Below are 25,704 nucleotides of genomic sequence, written 5' to 3'. Positions count from 1 at the left end.
GGTTAAGAAGTAATCTATGAAGCTATCCGTAGCCACTGCAGCACAAGTTTGATCCCCGGCCAGGGAGCTACCCACATGGCACAGCAGACCTCTCCTGACTCACCCATTGCTCCCCTCAGCAGTATACTTCAGTCAGTCAGCCTGTTCTGCTCCCCACTCTGTCTCTGGTGAATCCTCTCACCCTCCACATCTCTGGCCTGTACCCCAGTTCTTGTATGTATAGATAAATAAATCTTTTTAAAAAATGAAAAAAATAATTTCTCCTTTTAGCCACATTCTGCTGATAAATGAAGAAAGATGATAGAGTTACAATATTCCCATTTTGTAACCTCTAATGTAATAATGGCCCTAAGCAAAGATCATCCTGGCTTTTAAATCTATTTCCTTGTAGGCGTGTCATTGCCCATGAACCATCCTTGCCAAAATGTAGAACCAGAATCTTATCCAGTCATTCAAGCTCACTAGTAGTTCAAAAGAAGTACAAAAAACAAGAGTCTTGAATAAATTAACACAAAAATGCATACTCCAAAAGTATCTATAAATATCTATCTATATTTCTTGTAAGTGGACCTCAGACTTGTCTACAGTTTTCAATAGTCAATAGACAAGGTTTCCCCTTGTCACTTTAAATATTTCAATGTCTATGTGAAAAAAACAGACCAGTTAATTAGAAAAGCAACAACTATGCCTGATATTAAGACCAAACAACAGTTTGTTGCTGTTTCTGAAAGGATACCTTCTACTCTTGGTTCATCAGCTATTATCCTTAATGTTATCTAATAGAATAGGTTCATAATCATAAAAACTGAACAATTTAAAGAATTGAAACTTTCATAAAAGTGTAACATAACAGAAAGTGCACAGGTGACATTCTGTACTTTATAGCTCAATAAGTTATGACAAAGTGATTATACTCTTGTAATTACCACCCAGGTCTAAGAGCCCCAGAACCCTATCTATCCTCTCTCCCAACCACTGCTCACTTCCTCCCTCCTCAGAGATAACCCCGATTTAGGCTTCTAATACAGTAACTTAAGTTTTTATATACATGACTTCTTCTAAGTGTCTTTCTACTTTTGCTCAAAATTTGAGAGTTTTTAAATTTTATTTATTTTTGCATAGAAGCACTGGGTTTTAGGCTGGAGTTGTAGGGATTGGGTAGATGAGAGGATTCATCAGAGACAGTGGGGAGCAGAGCAGGCGATTTACTAAAATACACTGCTAAGGGGAGTAGCAGAGGGCGAGGCAGAAGAGGTCTGCTGTGCCATGTGGGTAGCTCCCTGGCCGGTCAGGGATTGAACTCATGGTGCAGAGGCTGCAGGTAGCTTTACAGGCTATGCTTAACTCCTTGCACCACAAGGGAGGCCCTAGTTTTAGTCATTTTTTTACTGTATTTTTCTCTAATAAGATTGGGTATCTTTCAGCATCAAACAGTAGTTGGGCATTTCATGAAAATGTTTTTAATAAATCAATGATTGTAAAATACTTTGCTGATAAGGTAATATATAATCTGTGGTAAAAATACTAAGAAGCTTCCTAGTGGGTGAAAATGGTGGAAAGAACATTTCAGAAAGGAAAAAGAACAAACTCAAAGACCCTGCAAGAATATGAAGTAGACTTTTTGAGAAACCACAGTGATGCAGCTAGAGAACAGTAGATGGTAGGGGAAATGATAGAAGATTAGAAAGATAGTGTCAAATCTTGTATAGTGCTTTGGATGCCTATGTAAACATAGTTTTAGTCTTGATTTAGCAGGAAGCCTTGGGGTAGTTTTAAGCAAATGTGAATCAGTGATGTGATTTGATTTGCTCTGCCTGCTGTATGATGAGTTGATTGTAGAAAAGCAGGAATGGAAACGGAAATTTATTAGGAGATTTTTAAAATAGTACAGGGAACGAAAGAGATGACATAGAAGGATGGGAGAAGTAAAAATATGAGCATGTGGACATGGTAGAGCTATTTTTAGAGGTGGAGAACTGCTGATAGATTATTTGAGTGTCATAAAAGAAAACTATGACTCCAGAAATTTTCAGCTTAATAATTGAGTGAATGGTTGATGCTATTTACTGAGTTTGGGGAATGGTAGAAAATCAAGAGTTCTGTTTTGTTTATGTTAAGGTTGAGATTCCTATTAAATATTAAAATCAAAAAATCAGACAATGTATATGTGAACCTGAATTTCTAAAGAAATGTCAGAGTTAAAAATATATTTAGGGGCCTCCCTGGTTGTACAAGGGGTTAAGTCTCAGCACTATGAAGTTATCAGTAGTCACTGCAGCATGAGTTGAATCCCCGGCCAGGAGCCCCTTCTCCCCTCAGCAGTTTATTTCAGTAGATCTGCCTGTTCTGCTCTCCACTCTGTCTCTGGTAAATCCTCTCACTCCCCCACCTCTTACCTCTGGCCTACACCCCAGCTCTTGTATGCAAAAATAAATAAAAATCTTTTTTAAAAATTAATATAGTAGTTATTCCATAAAAATGGCATTCGTAGGTAAAGAGAAAGGGGTCTGAGAGCAAATTTGTGGCACTCCTGACCTTTAAGAGGGGAAAATGGAGAGCGTGGAGACACAGGAGCTGCCCCCCTCACCCTAATGGAGACTTCTAAGAATGGAGCATTTCATTATAGCTAGATTTTAAATATCCCTGATCCTTCTGAAGAATGAATTTATTAGGAGAGATTTCAGCATTTTCACCATAAATCAGGGAATGATGGATGACTTATTTTTTTTTAATTTTTTAAATTTTTTTAATTATATGCATTTTTTACATCATTTTTCATTTTTGCACAATGTATGCATTTTCATCATGGTTGTAGTCCCCATACAATTCCCACCCCCCTTGTTTTGGTCCTACTTTTCCCCCTCCCCCCAGTGTGTCTCTGGTTTATAGTTGCTTGTTGATTTTGATTTTTACTTTATTATAATTAGGTTTTCTCCTGGTCCCTTATTTAGATTTTCTAAATTCCTGCTATGAGTGAGACCATCCGGTATTTTTCTTTTTCTTTCTGGCTTATTTTGCTGAGCATGATTCCTTCCAGCTCCATCCATGTTGCTGCAAATTGCATGAGTTAATCTTTACAGAACGGGAGAGAAGTAATCATTTGTCACCAATTACTGAGAACCCATCCTTCCTGAAGAAATTAATATAATGTAAGTGATTTCAGGAGACAGCTGGAAAAAAAAATAAAATAAAAAACACTATTATGGGATGCTATAAACAACATATAACCCAGGTCGATGAAACCAACTTTCTGAGGATAGCCATTGTGCTGGGTTGCAGTTGTCAGAAGGTCCTCTGTTACCCTGTTTCCTTTTAGAGAGGCAGTTTTTTTTTTTTTTTTTTAAGATTTATTTGTTTATACAAGAACTGGATACAGGTCAGATGTGCAGGAGAGTGAGAGGATTCACCAGAGACAGAGCAGGGAACAGAACAGGCAGACTGATGAAACACACTGCTGAGGGGAGCAGCAGGCGAGACAGGAGAGGTTTGTGGAGAGGCAGTTTTTTTTAAGGCTAAATCACATTATGTCACAAGAATCTTCTTTTATTCTTTTATATGAAGTGAGGAATTTGAATAAAGGAAAGCTAACAAAGTACTTATTAAAGTTTGCCTTAGAAATAGTTTGTATATAAGTACTCTAAATTTTTTAATTCTTATTTTTCAAAGATTGATTGATTGATTAATTTATACAAGCACTGGGTACAGTTAGAAGTGCAGGAGGGTGAGAGAATTCACCAGAACCAGAGCGGGGAGCAGAACATGCAGACTGACGAAGTACACTGCTGAGGAGTACTTCTGAGGGGAGCGGCGGGCTCAGCAGCAGAGGTCTGCACGCCATGTGGGACCATTGCCGGGGGCTGGGGATCGAACTGGAGCTGCAGAAGCCGCGGGCGTTTGCAGCCCAGTGCTAAACTGCCGCACCACCCGGGAGACTCTAAATTTTTTTCTTTTTTCTTTTTTTTTTTAAACTGGTAAACATTTTTTTATTTTATTTTTTTAATTTTATTTTTATATTCCCCATACAATTGCAACCCCCTTATTTTGACCCCAAACCCTCCTTTCCCCACTCCCTCTCCCATAGTGTGTCTCTGGTTCATAGTTGTTTGTTGATTTTGATTTTTTTCTTTCTGATAGTTATTCTTTTTCCTGGTCCCTTATTTGGGTTTTCTAGATTTCTGCTATGAGTGAGACCATCTGGTATTTTTCTTTTTCTTTTTGGCTTATTTTGCTGAACATGATCCCTTCCAGATCCATCCATGTTGCTGCAAATTGCAACATGTACAAAATGTGTTTATCTTTTTTGAATGCTGAGTAATATTCCATCGTGTATATGTACCACATCTTCTTGATCCAGTCATCTATTTTGGAGCATTTGGGTTGTTTCCATAGCTTAGCTATTGTAAATTGTGCTGCTATAAACATAGGGGTGCAGGTGCTCTTTGGAATTAATGTTTCTGTGTCTTTTGGGTAAATACCTAGGAGTGGAATTGCTGGATCATATGGAAGCTCTATCTTTAGTAGGTTGAGGAATCTCCACACAGCTTTCCATAGGTTGGACTGTTTTGCACTCCCACCAGAAGTGCTGGAGAGTTCCTTTTTCTCCACATTCTCGCCAACATTTGTTGTTGCCAGTTTTTTTAATACATGCAATTCTCACTGGTGTGAGATAAGACCCTAAATTTTTAAATTCTGAGGCTTCTGCTTGTGTATGCTTGAGCTGTAGATTTAATTAAATATCTAAGGAAAATTTTTTAATGCTTAATATCAATAATTCTTTTATTAAACTATAAAAATAAGGAAATTTAAAAATCACATGACAGACTATCATTTTGTACTGTTAGAATCTTTTTATCCTGGCCCTTACATTTTTTCAGCTTAAAATTAGTTAATAAAATCACTTAAATGCAAAAAATGTTTAGATTTTGAAGACTCATTGAGCATTGGCATTTGTCTAGGAGTTTAAACCAGATTATTAAAGTTAGAACAGAACTTAGTCTTTGGTTCTATAGTTATTGGCAGCTTTTTTCTTTTCATTCCAAACTTTGTGGCATTTATTTTTTGGATACTTAACTCTGTACTGACTCTTCAGTCTTTATTTCCTTTAAAATCTTACAAAGATCTAATTATATTACCTAGTTTACAGAGTGGAATAGAATTCACGTTCTTACAAACTGCATTGACAGCAACAGTCTACCTCTGGAAGCAGAAATAAAACCAAAAATAGTATTTTTATTTGCACTGATGGCTGCTGATAATTAAATTTTAATTTTAGAATTATTTAGAAAAACTTCAATACTGCAGTTATACTTTCACGTGATTTAAAAATGAAAGTCTTAGGTTTCACAGCATGACAGCTTTATTATAAAAGAAGTTATTGCCTTAAATGTGTTCATTCTCTAGTTAGAGCAACATGAAACACCATGCAGGGGCCTCCCTGGTGGCACAAGGGGTTCAGCGTCAGCAGTATGAAGCTGTCCGTGACTACTGCAGCACCAGTTCAATCCCTGACCAGGGAGGTGACCCACATGGTGCAGCAGACCTCTCCTGTCTCGCCTGCTGCTCCCCTCCGCAGTGTATTTCAGTCAATCCACCTGTTCTGTTCCCCACTCTGTCTCCGGTGAATCCTCTCACCCGCTGCACCTCTGACCTATACCCTAGCTCTTGTATGCATAAATAAATAAATCCTAAAACAAAAAAACAAAAAAACAAAAACCGCCATGCAGGCACTCACACAAGTAAATGGGTGTTTCTGCTGCTCAGAAGTCCTGAGTAGATAACAAGAGGCCACATTTGTACTCATGAAAATTTCTTTAAGTCTCATGAATTAAATGTTTAGCAGCACTGTTTTTTAACTTTAAAACCACCATCTATGGGGAAAAAATTATTCTTAATGACTTCTTTAAATTAGTGTTATTACTCCTGTTCCTCTGTATGTCCCATTTTATCTTAAGCAAGTTTATCTTATTTGAAGTCATCAGATTAAAACATTACTCTACAGTATAAAGTATTTTATATCTGAAATAACATTAGCATGAGAAGACTTTCATACATTTGTTTTAAACCAGACATGTTCTGAAAGCTTATCTAGTTTTTCACTTGGTAAATGAGGAAGCCGAGGGCCCAGAGTTATGGGACTTGCCCAGGGTTACACAGCTTGTTGGTAGCAGAGAGGGAACTAATGCCCAAGCACTCTGACTTCTGATCTCCTCTCTCCCACTGCCCTACCACAGCCCTGCCCAGCCGTTTAACATCAGGTATCAAATATGGTAAGGGTTCCTTGTTTGTTTAATTGAATTAAAATGAAGTATTTCTCTCAGATGAGAATCCAAGCCTGTTAATAGAAATCTGTTTCCACCTGGTATTCATTACTCTTATTACAGCAGCAGATTTAGAATTTCTCTTCCCTCTGAGACTGGTAAATTGGTCTGAATTAACTCTTTAAATTCTTCATTTTCCAGGATCCTGTTAAAATTTCAACTTTTTAAAAAAGATTTATTTATTTATGCATATAAGAACTGGGGTCTAGGCCAGAGGTGCGGGGTGTGAGAGGATCCTCCAGAGACAGAGTGGGGAGCAGAACAAACAGATCTACTGAAATACACTGCCAAGGAAAGCAGCGGATGAGACAGGAGCGGTCTGCTGTGCCCTACATGGCTCAGTTCCCTGGCTGGGAATCGAACTCATGTCACAGTGGCTGGTGTTAGCATGGAAGTGCTGACATTTTAACCACTGCGCCACCAGGGAGGCCCTAAAATTTTAAATACTAGATAATTTTCTGAAAATAGAAGCAACAGAGTTTATTCTAGCCAAATTTGACGTTTCCAGAAACACAAAACTAGATAAAAGTAGTCAACCCTATTTCATATATATCGATTATCTAAGAAACGCAGAGTTTACTCAGGGACATAAATTAGCTTAGCTGTTCAACATATTCTGCTTCAAGTTTATTATTAAATGGCAATCAAACTTCTGATAGTTGTTCTTACAATATTTTTTTTTCAATATCCAGGGTTATGTAGCATTCCAGTCATTCTTTGCCTCCATAACAGAATATATAATGTACCATATTCAAAGAAAAATTGTAATGAATCTCACACAGGATACCCTATTTTTATTCAACACTTCTAGCCCCCCTTTGAGTTTTATGTTATATTTATAAAAAGAGGGTATCCTAGCCAATTATATGCATCTGTGTATCCTTTTCTCACTATAGGTAAAAACAAAAATATTTTTAAATTTTTTTTTTAAGATTTATTTCATTTTATACAAGAGCTGGGGTACAAGCCAGAGGTGCAGGAGCTGGGGTATAGGCCAGAGACAGAGTGGGGAGCAGAACAGGCAAATGGACTAAAAGCACTGCTGAAGGGAGTAGCGGGCGAGACAGGAGAGGTCTGCTGCACCATATCGGGTATCTCCCTGGCTGGCCGGGAATTGAACCCACACTGCAGAGGCTGAGAACAGCTTCACAGCATGCGCTCAACCGCTGCACCACCGGGGAGGCCCAATATTTTTAAATTTGTTAATGAAAATATATGTTTCTAATGATGATAATTTTCATTAAGGAACCAGAGTTAAATCATGGTCAAGAAATAGAACCAGTCAGAATTATAAAGTCAGACTCCGGTGTTAAACTGTGTCAGAAGGTATTTTTTTCTGATATTGCACTACGGGAAGCATAATATAGTCTTAACTCTTGAGGCATTTGCAGTCTGAAGGGAAAAAGTAGAACAATCAGTTTGATAAAGTCTACATGGCTGGTATTGATCATGAGTACTTAATTCAGAAATGAGAGATAGCAGCATTAATTTATTTTAGTTAATGATTGTTACACTCTCCCTGATGCTCAGAGGCAAGCAAACTGCAAATTCCTTAATGGCAAAGATTGTTTGTCAGGTTCAGCTTTGTAGTTCTTAGAGTCTGATACAATACTGACATAGTACTGTGAATTCAGGGAATCAGTCAGTTCTCTTGTTATTCAAATTATCTTAAATTTGACTAGTGGGGACTCTTTCCAGCTAGCTCCAATATCTTTCTTTTCTACAACTAGATTAGTCTTTGAGCACATCGGTGTTTCAGGGACTAGGTGGCAAGTTTTAAAATAATATTTTATATAAGATCACCTTATCTGTATTTTCAAGTGTACAGTAGTGAAACATTTATTTTTTATCCATAAATTGCTTAATAAGTGGTCCCAACAATTACTCTATGACAATTAGATTAGAAACATAAGTCATAAAAAGGCATATCAAAGGAAACTGGATGTCATATACCACTTGGGTTATAGAAATAAAGGTATGTGGTAGTAGAGCATTTTTTAAAGGAAATGGAGCTAACTATTGTGACTATAGTGACAGGTTTTGCAGTTATTTGTGGCAGTTTTAAGCAGATTTAATTCATAAAGGTGAAGAGACTTCTTCCTTTCAACATTCCCATGAAGATACCATCTAATAGCATCTTCTCAAATTGTAGGTAAATAAGATATAAAAACCTAAAACCATTTCCTTAATATGTATAGTACCATTTAGCATGACTGCAGTATTAAATACATTGTAGACATTTAGAGTGAGCCTAATAAGCTGTACTTGAAGTTGATATGAGCAACCAACATGAATGATGGTTTTCAAATCCAGTGAACTTACTCATGTACTCAGGTTTCAAGACTTGAGTGTTCATTTTTTTAATTTATTGAAAACTTGATTATACCTGTTCTTCATCTAACTCACTTTATCCTTTCATTGTCATGCCAGAATTTGTAAATAAATCATAAAATGGAGAAGAGGGGCAAAAGTTGATATCCATGCTATTTGTCAGTTTCTTAAAACAGTTTTGGATTTTTGTTTTTAACAAACAAGAACTTTATTGTTTACTGGCAAGTCCTGAGCTACTCTTCAGAACATTCAGTCCAATTAACAGTTGTGTCCAGCTCCTGGAGGCTGTTCTTAAGTGGGAGGAAATAATAAGAGGTATTTTCAATGTCAGGACCCATCAGTTCCCAGATTACAGAATAGATGTGCTCAGGAGCTTCCACATGGCCACTGCAATGGCCCAAACTGTACCTGGTTTCCTAAAGCCAGCAGAAGTGGAAGTCAGCAGTGGATGCTTGATCAGTGACCAAGGGAGTTCCCCAAGGGAAAAGCAGCCCTTGGCAACTGTCAGGAGCCCCTTTTGTTCTCAGCCTAGGATTCAGCCAGCCCTGAGCAGCTGAGGGGAATATCCTAAAGAGCCCAGTGGTGTGGAAAGGTGAGCCGTGGCATGCTTCCATTGCCAGCCACTTGGAAACCAGAGACACTAACCACTTGGGGGTATCCTGTCATGGCTCGCTTGCCAGAAATTGTCTGGACTCAAAGGAAATTGTCCCATACCCCCTGGGTTCTTGTAGGCTGGCAAATAATTAAATAAACATCACAGATTGATAAGAGAAAAAGCTAAAAAGATGCTTAATAATAACATGTATATACCTCTTATATACACGGGAGAGATGAGCATGACTGAGTGACTCGAGTTTGTTTGGTCTTTTTCTTTTTTTTTAAAGATTTATTTATTTATACATACAAGAACTGGAGTACAGGCCAGAGGTGTGGGGAGGGTGAGAGGATTCACCAGAGATAGAGTGGGGAACAAAACAGGCAGATCGACTGAAATACACTGCTGAGGGGAGCAACGGGTGAGTCAGGATAGGTCTGCTGCGCCATGTGGGTAGCTCCCTGGCCAGGGATCAAACTTGGCGCTGCGGTGGCTGTAGTGAGCTTCATAGGCTGTGTCTTAACCCCGTGAGCCACGAGGGAGGCCCCTGTTTGGTCTTTTTCTAATTTGATTAGTTTTGTTTCTAGATTATGGGTGCTTGTTCTCCATCTTACTACAGGTGTTTGAAATATTATCACCTTTAGAACAGTGGAGTTGGAGTCAGGAGTTACACTAAATAACCTTGGTGACATATATCTGAAGAGGTGTGAACTTATATCTCTGAATTATATACAGTGTTGTATATCAACATTACCTCAATAAAAAATAACACAATTTTTAAAAATAATAATGACTTTAAAAAAAATCAGACTGTTAGGGAGAAGCAGTCAGTAAGGGTAGTACTGTGATAAGCCGCATATCACCATGGTCTAGAAAAGTCAAAAAGTTCAGGTGTGGGGCTGCTTTAATCTGTATTGAAAGAGAAATAGAACATAGCTAGGAAAGGGAGATGAAAGGGTATTATAGGCAGAGGCTGTCATAGGCAAAGGCTTGGAAGCAAGAGAAGAACTCAAAGGACGACCAAGAAAGAATCCTTTGAAGTAGAAGGGAGAATCAGTAGAGAGAGACACCTATGAAGTGAGCTCTGTGATCATTTTCTCCTGATCATTTTGTTTTTAGTATACAGTACCAAAAACAGCATTCACGGAGACTGATCTGGTAGCTGAAGGAAAAGCTTGCTTAATCAAACAAGAAGAAATTATAAAATACAATCTTCTTCCTTAATTATATTTTGAATTATATTCCTTTTAAGACCTGGATCCAAACTGCATTTCAGGAGCAATTGGGATATTTTCCATTTAATTTAGATATTCTTTTGCTATTATTCACCAAGCTACCCAGTACTTTACACCTGACTATTGTTGTTTTCATTGAAGCAACAATACTGTATATGATTTAGAGGTATAGGATCACACCCTCCAGGTGTTTTTAGTTCTAAATATTCTTAAATATAAAAGTCAGGGTTTTTTTAACTATGCCAAGATTTTGAAATATGACCAGTCATTTTTATCTTTTTAAAGGTGACTCAATTTTAAAATTCTGCTTTTTAAAAAAGAAACAGTGATAGTATTGCAGTTTTTCAAACTAGAAATATTTGTAAAAGTGTTCCACAAGTTTACTAAGTATAAACTAAAGGAGAACTGATATAAAAGATGAATAGCTAACTCTCAGATTTACAAAAACTAAAAAATTTTAATTGTGGTTGGAAGTCTTTAGTACAGTAAATCATGTGCTTTCCATGGTCTGTATCTCACAGATGCAGTTGGGCATGCGATAATCAGATTTTCACTGCCCACAAGCTGTACAGCTGAAAATGTCATACCAATAATACGTGTCAAAAGCTTAGTGCTGCTTTGCTGTCTGTCTGATTTAGGTTGTTGTGGTGAGTCTTAGGAACCTGTGATATGATAAGATAGCATTCATGAGGTCATGTGGTTTGCAAGGGCCCAATCTTAACTAAGCAGCCTGTGAGCACCTCAGAATGAGGAAGAGAGGGATATAACTTTGTTTTTTCAAAAGGTTGTTTAGTGGCAGTGACAAAATACTGTGGCTATATGACTCTGTGTATATTACGTATTTTTAAAATTATTTTTCCATCAGAAGTTAGTTTTAGTTTCTGAAAAACCGAATACTACAAATACATTCCTCTCCTTTTACTTAGTACTTCAGTCTAAAGCATTAAACCTTTCATTGCAAATGTTTTCTGCCTGTTTAAAATAAAACTGGAGAATGTAAACCACCCCTTTTCTTTGAGGTAAAGACTGGATGTTGGAGAGTAACATTGCTGGTGAATTTTTTAGTCAGTTAAATTACCTACATTTCCAAAATGGAAAATTATTTACTTTTAGTCTGGCAAAATGTCCTTTGGAAACATACCCACAAAATGGCTTTCTGGCGTGTGCGCGCGCGCGTGTGTGTGTTTGTATAATATATATGATATATACTATATATGTGTTATATGTATCAGCTTTGAGATATAATTCATATACAATACAATTTATTCATTTAAAGTGTACAATTCAGTGGTTTTTAGTATATTCACAGAGTTGTGCAGCCATCACCACAATTGATTTTATTTTATTTTTTTTTTAATAGAGGCATGTTTTATTTATTTATTTGTTTTGTTTGTTTGTTTGTTTGTTTTGTTTATACATGCACTGGGTACAGTCAGAAGTGCGGGAGGGTGAAAGAATTCACCAGAGCCAGAGCGGGGAGCAGAACAGGCAGAAGGACCGAAGTACACTGCTGAGGGGAGCAGCGGGCGGCAGGAGAGGTCTGCGCGCCATGTGGGACCCTCCTCCGGTGGCCGGGGAGCAGCCGGGGATCGAACCGGTGCCGCAGAGGCAGCGGGCAGCTTCGCAACCCAGCGCTCAACCACTGCGCCACAGGGGAGGCCCCCACCATTGATTTTAAAGAGTTTTTATCACTCCAAAAAGTAATCCCATTCCCATTAACAGTCACTCCTCATTCACTTAAATGGAATTCTACAGTACGTGGTCATCTGTGACTGGTTTCTTTCACTTAGTCTGATGTTTGCAAGGTTTCATCTATGTTGTAACATCTATCAGTACTTCATTCCTTTTTGTTGCTTGATAATATTTCATCCTATGAATATATTATCATTTATCTGAAAAGAGACTTGTATCTAGTCTGGCTTGTTGTCACTCTTTGGTTGTCATAAATTATGCTTCTGTGAGCACTCATGTGTAGGTTTCTTTGAGTGCATATGTGTTCATTTGTCTTGAGTACAATGCTGAGTAGTGGAATTGCTGGTTCATATGGTAAATCTATGTGTAGCCATTTGAGGAACTTAGATAATATTTTCCAGAGCAGCTACACCATTTTATATTCCTGCCAGCTGTGTGTGAAAGCTCCAGTTTCTCCACATCCTTGCCAGTACTTGTTATTGTCTCTCTTTTTTCTTATAACCACCTCAATCAAAGCAAATGTCATCCAAGAAAATTTGTACTCTCCTGATGGCTAATGATATTGGGGATCTTTTCATGAGCTTATTGGCCATTCATATGTCTTTTAGAGAAATAACAACTCAGATCTTTTGCCCATTTCATCACTGGGTCATCTGTCTTTTTGTAACTGAGTTGAGAGTTTCCTTTATATATTCTAGATACAAGTCTCTTTTCAGATAAATGATTTGAAATTTGGTCAAATGACTGAATGGATTGGTTTAACTCCAGAGAAGAGTAATTTCTTTTAACAGAATTCAAATAGAAAAGAAGTACTTCCTTTTTGTGAGGATGTTTTGCTAAAGGTTTGAATTTTTTTAATGCTTCAACTCAGGGTTAAATCAGATGAAATGTAGTGGTGCTTTGATGTAGCCTTAAAAGTTCAGAGTGAAACAAGTGTGAAGTGATTTATTTCCTGTAATTGGTCATAAATTTACATAGAACCTCATATATTCCTCACCTCATCACCACTGACATTACAGCGTACATTCTAAATAATGTTAATGGTTTCAATTTTATCAAGATGTGTCAGCTGCCAGGAAAAGGACAATAGCAGTTTCATTTTGTTTGCCCCAGAATAGTGGATAAATCTAAGTATGTGCTATAGAAAGACTGAAGAGTTCTTTGTAAATGACTTTTCTTTCTTTCCCATCTCCCCCTCCCTAGTAACAAGTGTACTATATGTAAAGTTTCTTTAATTCAAAGCTTTCCTTTCTACCCTTTTCACTTATTAATGTGGGTGCATCTTTTCTATTTGCTTCTAGAAATATAAGTTTTAACTATAACACTTTGTACATTTAACATAGACTCTATAACTTTATTTTCTGTAGTCTTAATGATTAACTTAAAGCCAAAAACATTTCAACTATCTGTTTTTTATTAGTTCAATAAAATTTCTGAATATTTTAACTTAGGCTGACTTATAAGTACCATAGGTCTGAATTTTAGCTCTTGACTATGAATGTAATGATCAAAAAGTCATGACCTCCAATTGTTCGCTTTTATTGGTTTCCTGTTCTGATTCACTGGAAATCTTTTGGTTTGTGTGCTAGTTGCTAGTTTTAATTTTCGTCATGTATGATTAGGTTTTTCTAGAAGCTGATAATTGAAAATTGATTTAGCATATCATTTCCAACCTATCTTTATTTTAAATATTGAAAACTAGTTAAAACTATTCTTTAACAAATCCAACAAAATTACTGAACAAACCTTGGGGGGAAAACAGATAAAAAGCCTTTAAAATTTAGAAACACCAATCTATGTGATTATTGAACATTTTGTGTATCTTCTCATATAAACTACAAGGTTATATTAAATTGTATATATGTATATATTGTACATGATTTGCAGGAATGTTACATTTAGCTTTCAAAACTATAGCTTTGTGTTTTACAAATAGGAGCTTTTATAATCTGATATGACTCAGTCTTGGAAACTTACTGCAACTGTTTTGCAGTTCACTTGGTGTATCACATGACTCACTTCAATGGTTTAAACCCTGTCTAGTAGTGATCAAAGTTCATTTGGTTAGGGGTTTTTTTGGTGTGTGGATGACTTTTTTCCACTTTGTTGTGGATTGATTGTCTTTCAGAATACTCAATGCAGTCCTTCTTATTCTTTTGAATCTCAGAAAGTGGTAGTTACCTCCACAATTCAACCTCCAATCAGACACATGGGAAACATGTTTTAACTTGAAATAATATATATGGGAACATTTTTAATTATTAAGCATCATACAGACATAGGGTTTATTACTAATGTCATTACCTATACACCTTAAAATTGAGGAAGGATAACTCTGTTGTATCTTTAAAATTGACTGTAAAATTCACCCTTAATTTTCAAGTTACCAGTGTTCTCTAATGTGCTGAACGTTAGCATATATTACAGAACATACTATATCTTCTGTCCACATGAATGCGGCCCGGGTGATCCCATTTTCTTCGTTCATGTTTTTCTTATTAAGTTATATTTAAAGGCTACAAATCTCAAACACTGACAGTTCTCTGATTTACAAAAAGAAAAACTTATCTTAACCTTTAGTGGTTTAGCTAATGAAATAGACTATTGAAAAAAAATTTTTTAATACTTCTGTATCCTTAATGATTCGGAAGCCCTTTTAGGGCTTCAGATATTCCTTCCTATAGATTCTCCCTCCTTTAATTTGTATGTGAAATAACTGATAGTTTTTAATATTCCTTCTTAGTGCTTGAATTTTTACTATCATGCTGTTAGAAACTGCTGTTTCCTGTCAAAACCTACATTCATCAGACTATGAACATGACAGTTTCCTGTTTTCTTATTAACTATACTGCATTTCATGCTTTATTCTTCATAAGTTATATAATATCTTTTATCACTTTCCTTTTGTGATCACTAACTGCTTTCATAGGTCAGCATTGTTTAACATGTTCAGAGAAAATTTAATCTCTGTTGAAAGTGAGAGGTTAAGATTTTTTTTTAGTTGCAATGGGAATAGCAGAATGTCTTAAGTATTATTTAAATTCTACATGTTTTTACTTTTTCTTCCCCCTCTGTCTCTTAATGCATAACATGATGAAGCAGTCCACACCAGGTAAGCAACAGTGCATTATTTGGGTCTTGTATATTAGCACTTCCCTCTGTCTGCTAATTAATTTTCTCATTTAGCATTTTAAAGACAGGAGGAGGACTTTTTCGAGAATCCTGTCATCTTTCCAGTTTGGACCCCACTGACAAAAAAGTGAACTACTCGTAGACATGCCAAAGTAGATGAATCCCACAGACATAATGTTGAGTAACAGGAGTCAGGGACAAAGGAGTACATAGTACATGAGCTATATTAAGTCCAAGAGCAGGTAATAACTAATCTGTGGTGCAAATGCAGAATAGTGGCTATCTTTGGAGGAACGTGGAGTAGTCATTGAGAGAGGAGAGGACACAGGGTGCCTCCTGGAGTACTGGAAACATTCTTTTTATGGATCTGCGTGATAGTTACATGGGTTTATACATATGTAAAACTTTATCAGTGTATACACTTTAAATCTGTTTGCGTTTCAGTGCTTTGTCTTACTTTATTAAAAAAAAAAACGAGCCTAAACATTGCTTAGAAACAAACATTCTCTCAAAAATTTCTTAGGCAGTTTTGACATTATAACACTGTGACCATAGAGGGATACCACAGAAAGCTAACCTTTCTTAATACATACTTTATTTTGGGCAACAGTGTTAGGTTTACAAAAAAACCTGATTATATAGGGCAGAGTTCCCATGTACTCCCCTTAACACCTTCCTCCAGTTTCCCCCTATTAACATCTTCTGTGGGTGTTACGCATAAGTTACAACTGATGAGCCAATATTGACACTTTATTAACTAAAGTCCATGTTTACATTAGGGTTCATTCCTTGTGTTGTCTTCTCTTTGAGTTTTTATAAATGTATAATGATGTGTTACATTTTCATACAGAAAAATTGCACTGTTCAGTAATCCCATATGTGCCACTTACTCATATCTTTGTTCCCTTTCCATTGGTCTATTTACTATAATTTTGCCTTTTCCAAAATGTCATTGAGTTGGAGTCTTTCTGATTGACTTCTTCGGCTTAGCAAATATATACATTCAAAGCTTCTCCATGTCACTTTCCCTAACCCCAACACGCTTCAGAAACCTAATGTTAAACTTAATATGTAACCTCATACCTCCCCTGTTCTCTCTTGTCTCCATACTTTGAACACGTACCTCTTCCAATAGGACTTTTCAGATGTGTGACACAATCATTCAGAGAGAAACCAGGACCCTACTCAGAGAGAGAGAAAACTCCTGAACTTCCATGGAGCTAGTCTTCAAGACCTGTCAAAGTAGAACTTTTCTACTGACTGTTACGAACTAATTATAGGAAATGTTTTTTTAATTTTGTTGATGTATAATTATATGTATTATTAGTTTCAAGTGTACAACATAATCTGATATTTGTAAATATTGAGAAGGGATAACAACAATAAATCTGGTTAATGTCTGTCCCCATACATAGTTACAAAACAATTTTTTTATAATGAGAATTTTGAAGATCTTCTTTCTTAGCAACTTTCACATATGCAATACAGCATTAATTACTATAGTTGTATTGCTGTATATTACATCACCATGACTAATTTATTTTATAACTGAAAATTTGTATTTTTTGACCAGGATCCCTAACCCATTTCAACCAACCCTTACCCACTGCCTCTGGAAATCAACAATCTATTTTATGAGCTTGTGGGTTTTTTCTTTGATTTGAATGTATTTTTTAGATTCTACATATAAATGGAATCATAAGGTATTTGTCTTTATCCTTCTGACTTAATTCTCTTAGCATAATCCCCTCCAGTTCTATCTATGTTGTTGCAAATGCTAAGAGTTTATCTTTTCCTACAGATGAGTATTATTTTTATGGCTGACTAGTAAGCCAGTTATACACTGGTATGCACACACGTACATACTTCTTTTTTATCCATCCGTGTGTCTGTGACACTTAGGTTGTTTCCATATCTTGACTATTGTAAATAATGCTGCATTGAACATGGGGGTACATATATCTTTTCAAATTACTGGGGTGTTTTTTCACTTTCTTCTGATAAACACTTGTAAGTGGTAATCCTGGATCATGTAATAGGTCTAATTTTAATTGTTTGAGGAAATTTCCTACTATTTTCCATAGTGACTAATAGCAATTTATATTCCCAGCAATGTACATGGGTTCCTGTTTTCCACATCCTCACTACCAATTTGCTTTTTCTTGTCTTTGGTAATAGTCATTCCAGTAGGTGTGAGGTGATATCTCATGGTTTTGATTTGCACTTGAATTATTAGTGATGCCGAGCATCTTTTCATGTGCATATTGGTCATCTGTATGTCTTCTGTGGAAATGTCTGTTCAGATCCTCTGCCCATTTGTTTAAGATTTATTTATTTATTTATTTATTTATGCAAGCACTGGGTACAGTCAGAAGCGCCGGAGGGTGAGAGAATTCACCAGAGCCAGAGTGGAGAACAGAACAGGCAGACCAATGAAATACACTGCTGAGGGGAGCAGAGGGCGTGACAGGAGAGGTCTGCGCACCATGTGGGACCCTCGCTAGCGACCAGGGATTGAAAAAGCACTGCAGAGGCTGCGGGCAGCTTCACAGCCCAGCGCTCAACCACTGCGCCACCAGGGAAAGCCCTGCCCATTTTTTTAATTGGCTTGTTTGGGTTTTGCTATTGACCTATTTGAGTTCTTTATTTTGTATGTTAACCTGTATCATATATGATGTGCAAATATTTTCTCCCATCTAATCGGTTGCTTTTTTCATTTTGTTGATGGTTTCCTTTACTGTGCACAAACTTTTTAATTTGATGTAGTCCAGTTTGTTTATTTTTGCTTTATTGCCTTTACTTTTAGTGTCAGATACCAAAAATAATTGGCAAGACCGATATCAAGTAGCCTACGACCTGTGTTTTCTTCTAAGAGTTCTATGGTTTCAGTTCTTATGTTTAAGTCTTTAAGCCATTTTGAGTTAATTTCAGTTTTTTAAAGATTTATTTATTTATGCATATAAGAGCTAGGGGTGCAGGCTGAGGTACGGGGGCAGGGGTGGGTGGTGAGAGGATTTACCAGAGACAAAGCAGGGAACAGAACAGGCAGACTGACTGAAATACACTGCTGAGGGGAGCAGCAGGCAAGACAGTAGAGGTCTGCTGCTAGCTTCCTGGCCCAGATTGAACTCGTGCTGCAGTAGCTGCAGATAGCTTCATAGTGCTAAGACTTAACCCCTTGTGCCACCAGGGAGGCCCTATTTTGAGTTAAATTCATTCTTTTGGCTATGACTGTCCAGTCTTCCCAGCACCATATACTGAGAAGATTGTCCTTTCCCCATTTTATATTCTTGGCTCCTTTATTGTAAATTAATTGACCATATTTGGTCAAATAATGGTCAAATATATGTGAACCATATATTTCTTAGTCTACATTCTCCTCCACTAATCGATGTATCCATTTGTATGCCAATACCAAACTGTTTTGATTTCTATTGTTATGTAATACAGTTTGAAATCAGGAGGGTGATACCACCAGTTTCATACTTCTTTCTCAAGATTGCTTTGAGTAGTCAGGGTCTTTGTGATTCCACACAAATTATAGGATTGTTTCTTCTGTTTCTGTGAGAACTGCTATTGGAATTTTGATAGGGATTGTGTTGAATCTTTAGATTTCTTTGGATATGGGGGATGATTTTTACTTTTCATTTTTTTTAAGATTTATTTATTTATTTATACAAACACTGGGTACAGTTAGAAGCATGGGAGGGTGAGAGAATTCACCAGAGCGGGGAACAGAACAGGCAGACTGACAAAATACACTGCTGAGGGGAGCAGAGGGTGTGGCAGGAGAGGTCTGTTGCACCACGTGGGACCCTCGCTGGCGGCTAAGGATCGAACCACCGCTGCAGAGGCTGTGGGCAGCTTCGCAGCCCAGTGCTCAACCTCTGCGCCACCAGGGGAGGGCCATGGGGGATGTTTTTTAAACTATTGACTGTAGTACCTAATCATTTTTAATACATGAAATTACAAACAAAAGTTTAAAAGGACAATGTATAAACCAACCTTATCTTGACAAGAAATATCGAATATGTTAAGAGGAATTTTCTCAGCAGCAATGCATCAGTACCAATTCTGAATTGATTCTACTTGTTATAACAAAATACCGCCACACTCCCTCCCCCACATATACACACTCACCCATGTGTGACTGTCATGTGACTGGTGAGTTGTATTAAGAAGTAATTTAAAAAAAAAAAGAAGTAATTTTTCTTCAAGGCCTATAAGAACCATATTCCTAAGAGTAAACATGTTATTCCTTAAAAGAAATAATATACAACCTGGATATGAAACGAATCCTCAGAATAAAATTTGAACTTGAAGGTTAATATCAGATAGTAGAAAGGAAAAGAAGCCCCCCAACTCTGTTTTGTACATGCGCATATTCTCTTGCTTGGATATAATCTGAAATATTGAGATGCCTAAAATCAGAAATGATGTCCCTCAGTGATGGATCTCATGAATCACTTGCCCGTGGGACCTAGGATTGAATCTATAAGTGAAGGTATCTGTAAACCCAAAAAATAGGTCACACCTTTAAAAATATTACTAGCCTCTTGGCCCTTTGCATTTTGATTTGCTTTTTTTCCCTAGTTGAGTTTTCCCTTATTTACAATATTTAAGCCTTATTTTTCCTGGTCTGCACGTAGGCCTTTGTAATTTTGAAAATGGCAGTAACCTGTGTGATGATGGCAATGATAAACTAACAAGAAATCCCTAAGTACAAATTAATTTACCCTCAACAGAGTTTCTTAATGTAATCTTAATATAGTCAATTTCTAAATATTATCCATTTTGAGCAATATTTCACAAAATGTGATTTCTGGATCACCCCCTTCGGAATCTGTTCTTATTTATAATACAGATCCCTGAGCCCCACATGCTGGATACAGATGTCTGAGAGTTGGACCCAGATATAGGGTCTTACATTCCTCGACCCTGTCCTTAGGCCAGGAGAAAACTTCAGGAAAAGACATTTAAACAGACTGCCACCACATGATAGTTGGCCCAGAACAGCTTAGTTGTACTACTACTGAAAGGTGGTGTCCATTTGTATATATGCCAAATAGTCACAGGCAAATGTTCATACTTTGGAAGCATTTTTGTCTGGAATAATTAAGAGTTTAGTTTTAGATAAATCAGCTCCTTTCTGGCTGAATCTGATTTGATATAAACAGAAGGCCTACCACAGTGATTCTCAAACAGTATATCAAAATTTCTTGAGATATTATTTTTAAAAAAACAACCTAAATTCTGTATTGTCACTCTCAGGATTTTTATTTCTTCTGTGGGAGGAGGGATCAGTTCTACATTTTTAATAGGCATCCATTGTTGTCCTGATGTCCATGATCAGTAGAACACATTTTGAGATATGTTCATCTAAGTTTTTTTAAATAAAGATTTATTTTTATTTATGCATACAAGAACTGGTGTGTAGGCCAGAGGTGCAGGGGGTGAGAGGATACACCAGAGACAGAGAGGGGAGCTGAACAGATGGATCTACAGAAACACAATGCTGAGGGGAGCAGCAGGGAGACAGTTGAGGTCTGCTGTGCCATGTGGGTCAACTCTCTGGCCGGGGATTGAACTCATGCTGCAGTGGCTGGAGATAGCTTGATAGTGCTGAGACTTAACCCCTTATGCCGCTAGGGAGGCCCCTTAAAGTCTGTTTTGAAAGATATTGTAGCCTCTGAAAATGTTAGATATTGGTGAGAATTAACTACTCCCACACATCCTTGTTTACTGGGGTGTAATGAAGATGAGAGCTATACATATGGGTGTTTACACACCAGTGGTCACAAAATATTTCATATAGCCAGTAAATTCTTGAAGTTCTGACTCTGCCCTTTTAAGTATACTGTCAATTTGCATGAAAGATGTATTCAAAGTAGAAGCAATGATACTTTAGAGGTGGCTCCTGTTACCTTTATGATTAGCACCAGGCAACTAGACATTCTGAACCAGAGATACTCAAAATGTAGTCTCTGAGGCCAGCAGCATCTGTTTCACCTCGAAACTTGCCACAAATGCAAATTTTCGGCCCCATATAAAACCTGCTGAACCAGAAAACCTCTGAGACTGGGGTCTAGCAGTCTGTGTTTTAGTGAGACTTCCTGGAGATTTGAAGCTCCCTAAAGTTTAAGAATCTCTACTGGTGCCTTCCTGCAGAAAAAGGTCATAACTTCATCTGGTTCTTAGTCTCTTCACATTTTAGCCAATCCACATATCAAACTCATGCTGCAGTGCTTGCTTCATAGTGCTGAGGCTTAACCCCTTGCGCCACCAGGGAGGCCCTGTCTAAGTTTGATGCTGATAATATCCATAAAGATTTTTGTGGAAGGGTGGGGTTGAAAGGTTAATTGTCTGCTTTTTGTTGTTATTTAAACATGATTATTAGTTCCCCAAAGCCTAGTAATGAGGATGAACAGTACAGCTCTTAGATCCAGGCAACCAAGACTTCGCAGTTTCGAGCGCCCAGCTCTGGTCTTCTAACCAAACCCCTCTTCACAGCATGAGGAGCCCCAGAGGACATCCCCACCTGAGGTTCAGCACCTTCTAGACTACCTCTGGGTACCCAGTACCTTGAAATTCCTTACCCCATGACTTACTATCAGGACCTATGTACACCTCTCCCCTCTCAGAAACACTGTGCACACTCCTAGGTCCAAACTAAGGGACAGCTTCATTTGTGCCAGCGAGTACCTTCCCTTCACCATTCTCTTCTCATAATGCCTTTGCTATTCTCTATTGGCAGTTCTCAAATAAAGAAGCATAAATTGCATCTCCTTTGACATTGAGGAATTGACCTCCCCCCTCAATCTAGAGTAGCTTTATATAATGTTTGAGGTCCTTATTACATCTGATATGAGGCTGTAGTGTTGAATTTGCAATCAAGATTGTTTAGAGCAAAGGAAAGCCACAGCTTTCCAGTCGGGAAGCTATGGTTCCTCTTCCCTATTCCTCTATAATAGCCAGTAAGAAGGAAGACACATGTTCCATATTATTTCTTCCAAAAGGTCTGGGGGTGGGGGGGGAAGAAAGGAAAAGATTAACTGACTTAATTTAACACTTGATGCTATAAATCATGTGTTGCAATGTGGTGATAGGATGTTGCATCAGAACGTGGCCGTTGTAGGGATGCAGGGGATATCACAACCGTGGGGAGGTCTTTGTGGTGGGTGCTCTGTGCCCTTTACCTAAAAATTCGGCTCCAGTTTAAATCCCTTCTGTTCTGCCAAGAAGGAAGGTGTTATTTAAATTCCGTTGTACTTTGTTGTACATTTTCTTCTCTTGCTTCCTGGTACAGGAATTTCTTTATGGGTGAAGGTTTGCCAGGCAGACATTGTTCTGAGTCTCAGCATCTCCCTTTTCCCCAAGCAGGGAAGTGCTGAGGTTTCTTCACTCTTCTCTGGTTTTGGAAGTCTGCCGGGAAAGCTAAGAGGTGTTATGGGCAAGGCTGTAATATCTTTTCTCTGAGTACCGTTAATTTTGAAAGTGCTTGTAATATTTCCTGAATATTTCGTGTTGCCTTTATCTCAAGATTTAGAAGAGAGTAAGTAATCAGGAATTTGTCCCTAAGAAAGAAAAGAGAAGGTTCATGGTCATGATAAGGGTAGGAGACGTGGAATATATTTCAGCAGAATTCTTGATAGTCAAGGTAGATTTGGGTAGTTTTCATTGTTTTAGGTTTTTTTTTTTTTAACTTCTGCTTTGTTGTGGGGGAAAAGTAATAGTTTTTAAGAGAAATTAAGCAAGTGGCAATAGCAAAATTAAATGTATTTAAAACATGAACTCTTGAGGCCAGGGCTGTTGTCTCAACTATATGGTGGTAGTGGTGGTTGTATATCCACCATGGTGGGTGTGGGGACTTGCAGGAATGCAGGCAAAAAAATAAAGTACCAGTTTGAAAAGAAATCCCCTTCAACTCTAATAAAACTGGATTTGCACATTGTAGTTTAGATGTGAGAAAACAGTGGATTTTTCAGCAGTGAACTTTAGGGTTAATCAGACTGGCCCATCCAGTGGCAGGTAGCATTAGATCTCCATAGCCATGCTCAGAGAGGGGGCCTTGTAAAACCCCAGGGGCAGAGAAACAGAGCCTGGTTCCCAAAAATGGAGAGAGAAGGAAAATATCTGATCAGTACATGCTCTTCCTCGCTCCTTCCCCTGATGAGAGAATCGCTCTTTCTCCCTGGGGAAGAAATGAGGAGAAGGCAACAACTTACACACTGCTGGCACCCACAAAGGAAGTAGCAGTAATGGGAGAAAGCATTCCTGCCTGAGTGATAGTGGCATGGCTGTCTTTAGGATAATACAATAGGTGGACACTCATAGCAAGGCTTTATGGTTTATAATCATCATTCTCAGAATTACAGAGACACGCTCCCAAAAGTGTGCATAATACTTCAGGGTATTGTCTTAAAATCCATGTCTTTTACAGGTGAACTGATAGGAGGTCTGGGATTTACCGCAGAATGATCCGGGACAGGAGGTTTAATGGAACAGGATTGTCTATGATGTGTTGTTGAAATTAGATGAAGAGTAGGTGGATTCATCATCTTCTTTCCAGTATAGCGGAGGTTCAGTTTGACTATAAACAGTGCTGTTAGCTATGTGTGCTCAGCAGGTTACTTTACCTAAGTCTCCATTTCCTGATCTGTAAAATGAGGGTAATAAAGCTACCACATAGTAGGAAGGACTATTGTGATAATTCAGTTAATATAAGAAGTTATATGTCCATTGCAGAGGTGGACTCAGTTGGTAGTTACTGTTATATCTATAAATGGGAAAAGGTCAAAGTATCTCTTCCTTGAATATGAAATGTATGCTTTCTTAGTATATTTCCCCAATTGAATATATTAACTTGGATTTTGTTTTGACAGCTCAGGTGCCTAAAAGGCCAGAGGAGCTTCTCAGGCCAACCCTCTTTTGATGGAATCCACATCGTCAACCATTTAATAGGAGATGACGAATCATTGCATTCCTCTGATGAAGATTTTATAGATCATTCCTTACAGGAAAGTGGTGTTGGCTTTCCTTTGCACAGAAAATCTGGCCCAATGACTTTGGACCCCACTGTGGCAGATGGTAGTGAGAGCGAAACAGAAGACAGTGTGCTGGCGACCAGAGAGCATGATCGAGCGGCGCAAAAGGATCGGCACCCAAGAAAAGAGTCTTATTCAACCACTGTCTGACCATCACTGTGACCTAGAGTGTGGACTTTTTTAAGGGATTGGTTAGCATATGACTAAGGGTTTTTGGAACATTATCTGTTTCATATGTAAATATATATAGATATATATAGATATATATATATTTTACAATCTTATCTGCCTTTTTATCTTTGCCAAATCTTCACCACTGACTTGCCATTGCCATAAAGTAGACTGGGAATATGGTTAATGGGAAAAATAAGAATCTAACAGTATTACCTAATATTAATGTTTCTTGTTTATAAAATGCAGTTATATCTGTAGGAACCATTTTGAAGTTCGGAACTATGGAAAATTGGATTTTTTTCAGACAAAGCTGTTCTTGTGCAATATTTTCTGCTCGGTGAACAAATTGTATATTTGTTTATCAATTTGTTTTCAGGGCAGCTGTCTACACACATGACCAAGAGATAGATCTAACTTTATCTTGTTTTTTTTTGTATCGGCAATTTTTTTTTTCCTATTAAAATTACTGTAGGCCACTGAAAGTCCCCAAGCTAATAGTCTATTTCCTTATAATTTTATGAATGTAAATGAATAGTTACCTGTCTTGAGAGTTTAAGTTTTGTTTTAACGTCTAACTTTATGTGCATCTGATGCTTCCATTTGTTGCCTACCTGCAGAGTAATAGGTTAACTACACATATGTAGTTTTTGTACATATTTATAAAGCTGCATCATGCATCTTTAAACATCATTTTATATGGAGAAATGTCATGTTGCAAAATGACTGCCCTTCAGCATTCTAACAGGACTTCTGTAAATAATAGGCTAAAAGAAAATTGAAAATAAAACCAAACACTAATATTTTAATAGCTCTAGTATTTTGCTTAGTATTCAACACTAGCTGATTCATAATTTAACTGATGCTTGTTCAGAAACACTATTGGTGAAATATTTTTCTTCATGTGATATAGCTAATAAATTTTTCATAATTAAAGAGGTTATGTTATAGCACATATTACTTAGTGCTAATATTCTACTTAATATAATTTAGGCAGTAGACTGAGATCCAAGATATACTATTATATCTGCAAGTAATCTGTGAACATTATCTTCAGATTCTCTAGTTACTAATCTATACATACAGCCATAAGAATTCTTGCCTACCAATTCTTCCTTTTTTATCAAATCTAGATTTTCTTAGAAAACGGAATGCTTGTGATTGATAAATTGGAGGAAACACCCAAA

General features: G+C 37.4%; 1 protein-coding gene across 6 annotated transcripts in view; it reads left to right on the top strand.

Annotated features, from left to right (window-relative positions):
* Positions 1 to 24,496, top strand: part of EVI5 (ecotropic viral integration site 5) — a gene marked incomplete at both ends in the record, with an annotated part of 175,135 nt that extends 150,639 nt beyond the window's left edge. For 5 of the 6 annotated variants that reach the window (XM_084243965.1, XM_084243964.1, XM_084243961.1 and 2 more), the window contains one exon: positions 24,185 to 24,496. In XM_084243965.1, the coding sequence (XP_084100091.1) occupies positions 24,185 to 24,496 (312 nt within the window). The remainder of the gene's footprint in view (positions 1 to 24,184) is intronic. The other variant, XM_084243963.1, reaches the window with a different exon arrangement.
* Positions 24,497 to 25,704: the final 1,208 nt, after the last annotated feature.

Source organism: Talpa europaea, assembly GCF_964194135.1.
Source record: "Talpa europaea genome assembly, chromosome: 9".
NCBI classification, from domain to species: Eukaryota; Metazoa; Chordata; class Mammalia; order Eulipotyphla; family Talpidae; genus Talpa; species Talpa europaea.
Note: the sequence above shows the minus strand (reverse complement) of the source record. Positions and strands in the feature narration are given on the sequence as shown.